We start from the raw sequence: 13,085 nt of genomic DNA on the forward strand, positions 1-13,085 counted from the left end.
CTAACCAGTTAAGATGATTCTTGTAATGACTGGTAACGGTGGTTATTAGGTGAAAACAATGATGATTCATAATGATGATGATTGTGATGAGGAAGATGATGAAGCATCACCTTAGCTCCCTCTTTCCCGGCGGCGCCAGGTAAGCCCTGCTCTCCAGGTACGCCAGGTGACCCGGGATGACCTCTGTCTCCCAATGATCCGGTCTCACCTGATTTACCCTGCAACAACCAATCAGGTTAGAGAGAACACAAACAGACCAATCAGGTTAGAGAGAACACACATAGCAACCAATCAGACTCACCTGTGGCCCCACCACACCTCCTGGCCCCGGGGGTCCCGTCTTTCCTTGGAAACCCTGGAGAGAGAGAGAGAGAGAGCAAGAGAGGGAGAGATAGGGAGGGAGAGAGAGAGAGAGAGAGAGAGAGAGAGAGAGAGATCAGTGGATGGATAGGTGTATTTAGGTAACTTCTTGTGACCTCTAACCTCTACTCACCGGCTCCCCTCTCTGACCTGGGTGACCCGGAAGTCCATCTTTCCCTGCTGGACCCTACACACACACACACAGGAAGTGACATCACAGTCACAAAACTCAACATCCTGTTACACTACAATGAGACCAGAACTGAGTGTCCTCAATAGCAGACTATTTTGTGTGTGTATGTGTGTCACTCACGTTGGGTCCCTTGGGTCCTGATTCCCCGTTCCGTCCTTGTGGCCCTTGAGGCCCCTGGACAATACATAAATCAATCAATCAAACAGTCAATCAATTAATTCATCAAACACTTATCCAACCAATCAAACACGTATTCAACCAATTAAGCAATTAACAAGTTAGCCAATTAACAAATCAACCAATCAAACACTTATCCAACCAATCAACAAATCAACAAATGTACTAATTAACAAATCAACCAATCAACTAATTAACCAATCAATCAATCAACCAATCAATGAACCATGATGTTCCTGTCCTTACCCTGTCTCCAGTTGGTCCATTGGGTCCATCATGTCCAGAGGAGCCCTGTGACAGACAACATTGAGGAAAAGAGACCGTTAGAAATCAAATCAAATCCAATTGTATTGGCAGCATAGACGTATTTAGCTAATGTTATTGCAGGTGTAGCGAAATGCTTGTGTTCCTGGCTCAAACAGAGCAATAATATCTAACAATACAAAACAATACATGCAAATCTAAAAAGTAAAATAATGGAATTAAGAAATATAGAAATATTAGGACGTGCATTTTCACAGTGCGGAATATAAATATATATGTATATGATGAGATGTACAGACAGTATATGGAAAGAATATGTCTTATATACATTACATGACCAAACGTATGTGGACACCTGCTTGTCGAACATCTCATTCCAAAATCATGGGCATTAATGTGGAGTTGGTCCCCCTTTTGCTGCTAGAACAGCCTCCACTCTTCTGGGAAGGTTTTCCACTAGATGTTGGAACATTGCTGCGGGGACTTGCTTCCATTCAGCCACAAGAGCATTAGTGAGGTTGGGCACTGATGTTGGGTGATTAGGCCTGGCTCGCAGTCGCCGTTCCAATTCATCCCAAAGGTGTTCGAAGGGGGTTGAGGTCAGGGCTCTGTGCTGGCCAGTCAAGTTCTTCCACGCTGATCTCGACAAACCATTTCTGTATGGTCCTCGCTTTGTGCACGGGGGCATTGTCATGTTGAAACAGGAAAGGGCCTTCCCCAAACTGTTGCCACAAAGTTGGAAGCACAGAATCGTCTAGAAGGTCATTCATTGTATGCTGTAGCATTAAGATTTCCCTTCACTGGAACTAAGGGGCCTAGTCCAAACCATGAAAAACAGCCCCAGACCATTATTCCTCCTCCATCAAACTTTACAGTTGGCACAATGCATTGGGAAAGGTAGCGTTCTCCTGGCATCCGCCAAACCCAAATTCGTCCGTCGGACTGCCAGATGGTGAAGCGTGATTCATCACTCCAGAGAACCAATGGCGGCAAGATTTACACCACTCCAGCTGACGCTTGGCATTGCGCTTGGTGATCTTAGGCTTGTGTGCGGCTGCTCGGCCATGGAAACCCATTTCATGAAGCTCCTGACGAGCAGTTCTTGTGCTGACGTTGTTTCCAGAGGCAGTTTGGAACTCGGTAGTGAGTGTTGCAACCGAGGACAGATGATTTTTACGCGGTACGCGCTTCAGCACTCGGCGGTCCCGTTCTGTGAACTTGTGTGGCCTACGACTTCGCGGCTGAGCCGTTGTTGCTCCTAGACGTTTCCACTTCACAATAACAGCACTTACAGTTGACCGGGGCAGCTCTAGCAGGGCAGAAATGTGATGAACTGACTTGTTGGAAAGGTGGCGTCCTATGACGGTGCCACGTTGAAAGTCACTGAGCTCTTCAGTAAGGTCATTCTACTGTCAATGTTTGTCTATGGAGATTGCATGGCTGTGTGCTCAATTTTATACAGCTGTCAGCAACGGGTGTGGCTGAAATAGCCGAATCCACTAATTTGAAGGGGTGTCCACATACTTTTGTATATATAGTGTATGTAGAATACATAGGATAGAATAGTATATGTACAGCAATAGTTCAATAGGAAGGCTAGAATACTGTATATTAAGTGCCTTCGGAAAGTATTCAGACCACTTCCCCTTTTCCACATTTTGTTACGTTACAGACTTATTCTAAAATGGATTAAATAAATACAAAATCCTCATCAATCTACACACAATACCCCATAATGACAAAGTGAAACGTTTTTAGAATTTATTGCAAATGTCTAAAAAATCAAATAACCTTATTAACATAAGTATTCAAACCCTTTGCTATGAGACACGAAATTGAGCTCAGGTGCATCCTGTTTCCATTGAAGTTTGGAACCACCAAGACTCTTCCTAGAGCTGGCCGCCCGGCCAAACTGAGCAATCGGGGGAGAAGGGCCTTGGTCAGGGAGGTGACCAAGAACCCGATGGTCACTCTGACAGATCTGCAGAGTTCCTCTGTGGAGATGAGAGAACCTTCCAGAAGGACAACCATCTCTGCAGCACTCCACCAATCAGGCCTTTATGGTAGAGTGGCCAGACGGAAGCCACTCCTCAGTAAAAGGCACCTGACAACTCGCTTACAGTTTGCCAAAAGGCACCTAAAGGACTCTCAGACCATGAGAAACAAGATTATCTGGTCTGATGAAACCAAGAATGAACTCTTTGGCCTGAATGCCAAGCGTCACGTCTGGAGGAAACCTGGCACCATCCCTAGGGTGAAGCATGGTGGTGACAGCATCATGCTGTGGGGATGTTTTTCAGTGGCAGGGACTTGCAGGGAATAGTCAGGATCGAGGGAAAGATGAACGGAGCAAAGTACAGAGAGATCTTTGATGAAAACCTGCTTCAGAGAGCTCAGGACCTCAGACTGGGCACACAGCCGACAACACATGAGTGGCTTCGGTACAAGTCTCCGAATGTCCTTGAGTGGCCCAGCCAGAGCCCGGACTTGAACCCGATCGAACATCTCTGAAAAGACCTGAAAATAGCTGTGCAGCAACGCTCCCCATCCAACCTGACAGAGCTTGAGAGGATCTGCAGAGAAGAATGGGAGAAACTCCCCAAATACAGGTGTGCCAAGCTTGTAGCATCATACCCAAGAAGACTCAAGGCTGTAATTGCTGCCAAAGGTGCTTCAACAAAGTACTGAGTAAAGGGTCTGAATACTTATGTAAATGTAATATTTCAGTTTTTAATTCTTAATAAATTAGCAAAAATGTCTAAAAACCTGTTTTTGCTTAGTCATTATGGGGTATTGTGTATAGATTGATGAAGGGGGGGAAAAAACAATTTAATCCATTTTAGAATAAGGCTGTAACGTAACAAAATGTGGAAAATGTCAAGGGGTCTGAATACTTTCGGAATGCACTGTACTGTAATATTAATCAGTGTGACTGAGGTTATGCTCCAAATGACATCATATTCTCTATTTAGGGCACTACTCAAAAAGAACAAGGGAATAGGGTAGCATTACCAAATGACACCCTATTCTCTAAGTAGTGCACTACCTTTTAGGGTGCCATTTGGGATGCATCCTGTGTTATGGCTATTACTGCTGGATAGAGAGTTTATGATGACCTCATAATGATTAGAATGGATTGAACTCTGACCTTTCCCCCCGTCTTCCCTGTTGGTCCCCTGGCACCCTGGCCCCCACGCACCCCCTGGAGGAAAAACAACAGTATTACAGACACAGATAAACACGCATAAGCAGACACACATACACACACACAAACACACACACACACATAAGCAGACACACACACACGCACACACACACACACAGTACTCACGTTAGGACCCCTCTGTCCTGCACCGCCTGCTTCCCCCCCGGGACCCTGTGGAAGAGAAAACAGGACAGACCGTTACCATGGGTACAACATACAGCCCGTTACCATGGATACACCACTGAAGTTTTAACAACATTTCAATATTTTCAATATACTGTACATGACAATAAACTTTGTTTGTGTTTTCTGAAGCACCGAGTCTTCAAGTCAGTTAAGAACAAATTCTTATTTACAATGACGGCCTACACCGGCCAAACCCGGACGACGCTGGGCCAATTGTGCGCAGCCCTATGGGACTCCCAATCACGTCCGGTTGTGATACAGCCTGGAATCAAACCAGGGGGTCTGTAGTGACACCTCTAGCACTGAGATGCAGTGCCTTAGACCACTGCGCCACTCGGGAGCCCAATAAATGCACTTTCCCAGAACTATTGCCGTGTCCATGTCCAGCAGGGTCCATATTTACATTTACATTTTAGTCATTTAGCAGACGTTCTTATCCAGAGCGACATACAGTTAGTGAGTGGATATATATATATTTTTTTTTTCATACTGGCCCCCCGTGGGAATCGAACCCACAAGTGTAATTAAATTGTTGCCAGCAGCACAGTTACAGTCACCAACGCTCTGGATAACATGAAAACATTCTAACCAGCTCTGCTAGGGCGAGAAAAATGGTCAGAGTGAGGTGTTCTCTCATTTGTGTCTGGAAATAGCTAGCAAGCTAGCCAACGTTAGCCAGTTAGCTTGGGTGCTTGACTGCCGTTCTGAGGTCAGAACGCTCAGATCAACCCTACTCCTTGGCACAGAGCGTCCAGTGTGCGCTCTGAACGCTCCGAGAGCGAAACTCTCTGAAATTTACGAACGGACAATCTGACAACGGTGTGAATTTAGGAACGCCCAGAGCGCACTCTGAGCACTCTCCGGCACTCCAGAGGAACGGACCCTGTGGTAAAGCCTCCCTCTACTACTCACCCTCTTCCCTTTCTCTCCCAACACTCCAACAGATCCAGGAAAACCATCGGAACCCTGTCGGGGTTAACACACATAGACACGTTACTGCTGCCTTCAGACAATGTTTTAGCGTTATCTGTGTTTACTATTATGTTTTATTTGTTTACTTGATATATTTGTTTATATGGTATATTTAATCCTCTCTCACCTTAGGTCCTTTTTGTCCCGGATACCCCGGCAGCCCTGGAACTCCCAGTTTACCCTGAGAGAGAGAGAGAGGGGGGGGGGACGAAGCAGAGAAGATTGAGTCTATTGTAAATGTTGACTTCATGTAACTTTTTGATACAAGGTAATGCCTAGGCTTTAGCTCAGTGGGCTAGCGCAGACAACATTGGTTCAAATTCATGTTCACACACACACGCCCCACAACCCCTCTCACCTCCACACACACACCCACATCGGTGTACCACCTACCTTTTCTCCAGCCATGCCCACCGCTCCAGCCTCCCCCAGGGGTCCAGCCTGTCCTTTAGGTCCTTCAGGACCATCCTCTCCCCTGGACCCTGGCACCCCGTTATCACCCCCGTCACCCTTCACCCCCATCTCTCCCTTAGAGCCGGGGAACCCATCCTCACCCTACAACACAGAACACAGAGAGAATATAGAACAGAGAATTTAGAGTATAGAACATAGAACATAGAACATAGAATATATAACATAGAATGTAGAATATAGAACATAGAATATAGAACATATAACATAAAATATAGAACATAGAATATAGAACATAGAATATAGAACATAGAATATAGAACATAGAATATAGAATATAGAATATAGAACATAGAATATAGAACATATAGAACATAGAACATAGAATATAGAACATATAATGTAGAACATAGAACATAGAATATAGAACAAATAATATAGAACATAGAACATAGAATATAGAACATAAAATATAGAACATAAAATATAGAACATAGAATATAGAACAGAAATAAAAAGACCACATATTGTCTTCCGACAGGTGGCGTCATTCTAACGAGACACGTTATATCAGAGCAGACGGCCGCCGCGCTATCTGACGTAAGACAATGGAGAACATAGAACATGACTATATTCTAGATAGAGAACATGATAAACATAGGTGGATAGAGGAGGCACAGAGCATGAGAACACTTAGAACATGCTGCATGGTCAGAAACACACAGATAACTCAGGGTAGAGCTGTGTAAAACAGAGATAACTCACAGTAGAGCTGTGTAAAACACAGAGATAACTCAGGGTAGAGCTGTGTAAAACACAGAGATAACTCAGGGTAGAGCTGTGTAAAACACAGAGATAACTCAGGATAGAGCTGTGTAAAACACAGAGATAGCTCAGGGCAGAGCTGTGTAAAACACAGAGATAACTCAGGATAGAGCTGTGTAAAACACAGAGATAACTCAGGGTAGAGCTGTGTAAAACACAGAGATAACTCAGGGTAGAGCTGTGTAAAACACAGAGATAACTCAGGGTAGAGCTGTGTAAAACACAGAGATAACTCAGGGTAGAGCTGTGTCTCTCTCACCTTCTCCCCTTTGCTTCCCTTCAGTCCTCTAATTCCGTCCGCTCCCTGTGGCACACAGAGACAGAGAATGCACACTTACAATGGAACCCAGAGACTGAGAATCAGAACAAACAGAATGGAACACATAGATTTAGAATGTAACTTCACTCAAAATCAGAACAAACAGAATGGAACACATAGATTTAGAATGTACCTTCACTCAGAATCAGAACAAACAGAATGGAACACATAGATTTAGAATGTACCTTCACTCAGAATCAGAACAAACAGAATGGAACACGTGGATTTGAATGTACCTTCACTCCTCTTGATCCTGGATATCCTATAGGCCCCTGGACGCCTGGTGGGCCCTACACACACAGAGAGACACGTCAGTAACATTACACACACATACACACACATATACACACACACACACATTTTAAATACGTTATTTGAATACACCAATCAAATGTACAAAAAAAAGGATCTAAACATTTCAAAGGTCCCTGTATGCATGGCAGTCAATATACACACACACACAGAAAGACTTACCGGTAGTCCCTTCTCTCCTGGAGTCCCCTCTCTCCCTGGGTGACCCTGTACACAGGAGGACAAGATAATATGGATGAGAGAATGTGTGTGTGTGTGTGTGTGTGTGTGTGTTAGCGTGTGTGGAGTACTCACGGTAGGGCCATCATTCCCAGGTAGTCCCTGCAATCCTTTCTTCCCTTGGGGCCCCTGAGAGACACAGCAAGGATCATTTTAATCACAACCTACCCCTTTAATTTGACATATCTCATCATATCATATGGCATATGTCATATACAGTACATGTTGACATATATTCCTGTGTGTTAGCATGTTTCAGATATGTTGTCATATATTCCGGTGTGTTAGCATGTTTCATATATGTTGTCATATATTCCGGTGTGTTAGCATGTTTTATATATGTTGACATATATTCCTGTGTGTTGGTATGTTTCATATACACTACCAGTCAAAAGATTGGACACCTACTCATTCAAGGGTTTTTCTTTATTTAAAAAAATAAAATTACATTGTAGAATAATGGTGAAGACTATGAAATGAAATAACACATATGGAATCATGTAGTAACCAAAAACGTGTTAAACAAATCAAAATATATTTTATATTTGAGATTCTTCAAAGTAGCCACCCTTTGCCTTGATGACAGCTTTGCACACTCTTGGCATTCTCTCAACCAGCTTCATGAGGTAGTCACCTGGAATGCATTTCAATTAACAGGTGTGCCTTCTTCAAAGTTAATTTGTGGAATTTATTTCCTTCTTAATGCGTTTGAGCCAATCAGTTGTGTTGTGAGAAGGTAGGGGGGGTATACAGAATATAGCCCTATTTGGTAAAAGAGCAAGTCTATATTATGGCAAGAACAGCTCAAATAAGCAAAGAGAATGACAGTCCATCACTACTTTAAGACATTAAAGTTTCTTCAAGTGCAGTCGCAAAAACCATCAAGCGCTATGATGAAACTGGCTCTCATGAGGACCGCCAAAGGAATGGAAGACCCAGAGTTACCTCTTCTGCAGAGGATAAGTTAATCAGAGTTACCAGCCTCAGAAATTGCAGCCCAAATAAATGCTTCACAGAGTTCAAGTAACAGACACATCTCAACATCAACTGTTCAGAGGGGACTGCGTGAATCAGGCCTTCATGGTCGAATTGTTGCAAAGAAACCACTACTAAAGGACACCAATAAGAAGAAGAGACCTGCTTGGGCCAAGAAACACGAGCAATGGACATTAGATCGGTGGAAATGTGTCCTTTGGCCTGGAGTCCAAATTGGAGATTTTTAGTTTAAACCGCCATGTCTTTGTGAGACGTAGTGTGGGTGAACGGATGATCTCCGCATGTGTAGTTCCCAGCGTAAAGCTTGGAGGAGGAGGTGTTATGGTGTGGGGGTGCTTTGCTGGTGACACTGTCTGTGCTTTATTTAGAATTCAAGGCACACTTAACCAGCATGGCTACCGTAGCATTCTGCAGCGATACGCCATCCCATCTGGTTTGGGCTTAGTGGGACTATCATTTGTTTTTCAACAGGACAATGACCCAACACACCTCCAGGCTGTGTAAGGGCTATTTTAATAATATAATTTTACCAAGAAGGAGAGTGATGGAGTGCTGCATCAGATGACCTGGCCTCCACAGTTCCCCGACCTCAACCCAATTGAGATGGTTTGGGATGAGTCGGACGGCGGAGTGAAGGAAAAGCAGCCAACAAGTGCTCAGCATATGTGGGAACTCCTTCAAGACTGTTGGAAAAGCATTCCAGGTGAAGCTGGTTGAGAGAATGCCAAGAGTGTGCAAAGCTGTCATCAAGGCAAAGGGTGGCTATTTGAAGAATCTCAAATATAAAATATATTTTGATTTGTTTAACACTTTTTTGGTTACTACATGATTCCATATGTGTTATTTCATAGTTTTGATGTCTTCACTATTATTCTGAATGAGTAGGTGTGTCCAAACTTTTGACTGGTACTGTATGTTGTCATATATTCCTGTGTGTTGGCATGTTTCATATATGTTGTCATATATTCCTGTGTGTTGACATACAGTATATGACATATTGATATATTGACATATTTCATACATTCTGTGTTGGCATGTTTTAATCACAACCTACCCTTTTACCTTGACATGTTTACTCTGCAGTATATGTTGACAACATGTTTAGGACAGTCCTGCCTTTACTTTGACATGTTTACTCTGCAGTATATGTTGACAACATGTTTAGGACAGTCCTGCCTTTACTTTGACATGTTTACTCTGCAGTATATGTTGACAACATGTTTAGGACAGTCCTACCTTTACTTTGACATGTTTAATATGCAGTATATGTTGACAACATGTTTAAGACAGTCCTACCTTTACTTTGACATGTTTACTCTGCAGTATATGTTCACAACATGTTTAGGACAGTCCTACCTTTACTTTGACATGTTTACTCTGCAGTATATGTTGACAACATGTTTAGGACAGTCCTGCCTTTACTTTGACATGTTTACTCTGCAGTATATGTTGACAACATGTTTAGGACAGTCCTACCTTTACTTTGACATGTTTAATATGCAGTATATGTTGACAACATGTTTAAGACAGTCCTACCTTTACTTTGACATGTTTACTCTGCAGTATATGTTGACAACATGTTTAGGACAGCCCTACCTTTACTTTGACATGTTTACTCTGCAGTATATGTTGACAACATGTTTAGGACAGTCCTACCTTTACTTTGACATGTTTAATATGCAGTATATATTGACAACATGTTTAGGACAGTCCTGCCTTTACTTTGACATGTTTAATATGCAGTATATATTGACAACATGTTTAGGACAGTCCTACCTTTACTTTGACATGTTTACTCTGCAGTATATGTTGACAACATGTTTAGGACAGTCCTGCCTTTACTTTGACATGTTTACTCTGCAGTATATGTTGACAACATGTTTAGGGACAGTCCTGCCTTTACTTTGACATGTTTACTCTGCAGTATATGTTGACAACATGTTTAGGACAGTCCTACCTTTACTTTGACATGTTTACTCTGCAGTATATGTTGACAACATGTTTAGGACAGTCCTACCTTTACTTTGACATGTTTACTCTGCAGTATATGTTGACAACATGTTTAGGACAGTCCTACCTTTACTTTGACATGTTTACTCTGCAGTATATGTTGACAACATGTTTAGGACAGTCCTGCCTTTACTTTGACATGTTTACTCTGCAGTATATGTTGACAACATGTTTAGGACAGTCCTGCCTTTACTTTGACATGTTTACTCTGCAGTATATGTTGACAACATGTTTAGGACAGTCCTGCCTTTACTTTGACATGTTTACTCTGCAGTATATGTTGACAACATGTTTAGGACAGTCCTGCCTTTACTTTGACATGTTTACTCTGCAGTATATGTTGACAACATGTTTAGGACAGTCCTGCCTTTACTTTGACATGTTTACTCTGCAGTATATGTTGACAACATGTTTAGGACAGTCCTGCCTTTACTTTGACATGTTTACTCTGCAGTATATGTTGACAACATGTTTAGGACAGTCCTACCTTTACTTTGACATGTTTACTCTGCAGTATATGTTGACATGTTTAGGACAGTCCTGCCTTTACTTTGACATGTTTACTCTGCAGTATATGTTGACAACATGTTTAGGACAGTCCTGCCTTTACTTTGACATGTTTACTCTGCAGTATATGTTGACAACATGTTTAGGACAGTCCTGCCTTTACTTTGACATGTTTACTCTGCAGTATATGTTGACAACATGTTTAGGACAGTCCTGCCTTTACTTTGACATGTTTACTCTGCAGTATATGTTGACAACATGTTTAGGACAGTCCTACCTTTACTTTGACATGTTTACTCTGCAGTGTATGTTGACAACATGTTTAGGGCAGTCCTACCTTTACTCCTGGCAAGCCTACCAGGCCCTGAGGACCAGGAAAACCCTGTTAGAGACAGACAGAGAGAGGGAGTTCAGAGTGTGCCTTTATGATGCTGATAAAGATAGCACTATCACCTTTACAAACGGTCCCTAACCGCTCATTCATTCTGTCAAGATGCTGAAAGAAATAAAGAGAGGGAGTTAAGAGTGTGTGTGTGTGTGTGTGTGTGTGTGTGTGTGTGTGTGTGTGTGTGTGTGTGTGTGTGTGTGTGTGTGTGTGTGTGTGTGTGTGTGTGTGTGTGTGTGTGAAGCGCAGGTCAGCGGTTTGTTCACCCGCACCCGCCCGCAATTGCTAATTACCCATCTGCAAGAGCCCAACTATATGTGATAAAGTGAACCCGACCCTAACCCGCTAATATAGAAAATGCACTGTACAGTCAGAGATGGCGTAACACGTTTTGGACAGACCTTTTTAGATAGGCCTGTGTTTCTGCTTATAATTTCCGAAATGTTGGTAAGCTATTTGTTAGTCAATAATTAGTTTGTTCTATAATTAGATACATGCAGCGTCTCTTCTGTCATTACTTTTTGCCCTAGAGTACAAAAAAAAACTTGCTCACTAAAATGTCATAAATCGATAGAATGAATGCTTCAATCTAGTTGCCATGGTAAAGTTAGTTCTCTTTCCTCTTCCATCTCTGCTTCTCTCACACAGCAAAGACATTTAGGGACCGGGGAGAAAATGCAATAACTCTAAACAAAACGGGAAAGGTTTTCCGTGCAAAATTTCCAAATGAAATCACTTTGACCGGTTTTAAGGAAATTAAAAGCTGTTAAAAAGGCCCAACATGTTTTTGATAAGATTTCAGTTCAGCTTGGATGTATATTTTATGTGGTTGAAAAACGATCAGCTTTTATGATGCTGATAAAGATAGAACTATCACCTTTACAAACGGTCCCTAACCGCTCATTCATTCTGTCAAGATGCTGAAAGAAATAAATTGTATTTCTCCACTCCTGTTTCTGAGTCAAAATGTACATATTTGGTGTATAATTTTACTGCAAGAAATGCTTAATTCTGCAGGAGTTAATACTGTATTAGGCTATGTGAGAGGTTATAGACCTAGAGTCAGGGTCCAGATTTCAGACAGGCTACTATTCCGTTTAACCCGTCTGATCAGTTCCCTCGACGTGCCGTCATCCTCTTTTACCACTTCGCCACATCTTTCTCAAAACATTAGACTACTGTTCTGGTCCTCCCTTATATTTATTTTCAACTCTCCATTTCACATCTTTTCTCTAGGTGAATTCAACTCCATCATTGTCCTATTTGCCTCAGTGGTGTGTATTTGGCTCGCTACAGTTTTGCCCTAGAGCTTATGCTCAGGCTACGGACTAACGGCAGATAGAGAAAGAATGAAAGAAAAACCTCAATGTAGCCTATAGATATGAATTGCACAAGATTTATAAATTTTAGATTTTTTTATGCATTGTTTTCTCTTTATTCAACCTGCCCACCACCCACCCGCTCTTCATCCACACAATATTTAATGAACCTAAACCCGCCCACCTCGCGGATATAACCGCGGGGACTGTGGGTTATGAGTCAACCCGCGCATCACTAGTGTGTGTGTGTGTGTACCTGGAACCCAGGGTTTCCTTGCTGCCCGGATGCTCCCAGCTCCCCCGGAGGTCCCTGTAACGAGAGGAAATTACATCATGGATACCACTCTGACACACTTCCAGTTTATGTAAACACATGGTTCTAGAATGAACAGTTAGGGTTCTAGAATGTCTCAGTCATCATACTC

General features: G+C 42.5%; 1 protein-coding gene across 1 annotated transcript in view; it reads right to left on the reverse strand.

Annotated features, from left to right (window-relative positions):
• LOC121533046 (collagen alpha-1(XI) chain-like) overlaps window positions 1-13,085 on the reverse strand; it is a 77,160-nt gene that overhangs the window by 27,390 nt on the left and 36,685 nt on the right. The window contains exons 22-37 of the mRNA XM_045211695.1: window positions 12,917-12,970; window positions 11,294-11,338; window positions 7,519-7,572; window positions 7,387-7,431; window positions 7,149-7,202; window positions 6,853-6,897; window positions 5,751-5,912; window positions 5,485-5,538; window positions 5,298-5,351; window positions 4,326-4,370; window positions 4,143-4,196; window positions 977-1,021; window positions 674-727; window positions 494-547; window positions 302-355; window positions 111-218 (exon numbers count right to left, since the gene is read on the reverse strand). Coding sequence (XP_045067630.1) covers window positions 111-218; window positions 302-355; window positions 494-547; window positions 674-727; window positions 977-1,021; window positions 4,143-4,196; window positions 4,326-4,370; window positions 5,298-5,351; window positions 5,485-5,538; window positions 5,751-5,912; window positions 6,853-6,897; window positions 7,149-7,202; window positions 7,387-7,431; window positions 7,519-7,572; window positions 11,294-11,338; window positions 12,917-12,970 — 981 coding nt within the window. The remainder of the gene's footprint in view (window positions 1-110; window positions 219-301; window positions 356-493; window positions 548-673; window positions 728-976; window positions 1,022-4,142; window positions 4,197-4,325; window positions 4,371-5,297; window positions 5,352-5,484; window positions 5,539-5,750; window positions 5,913-6,852; window positions 6,898-7,148; window positions 7,203-7,386; window positions 7,432-7,518; window positions 7,573-11,293; window positions 11,339-12,916; window positions 12,971-13,085) is intronic.

The sequence above is a fragment of the Coregonus clupeaformis genome, chromosome 38 (assembly GCF_020615455.1).
Source record: "Coregonus clupeaformis isolate EN_2021a chromosome 38, ASM2061545v1, whole genome shotgun sequence".
Classification (NCBI taxonomy): Eukaryota; Metazoa; Chordata; class Actinopteri; order Salmoniformes; family Salmonidae; genus Coregonus; species Coregonus clupeaformis.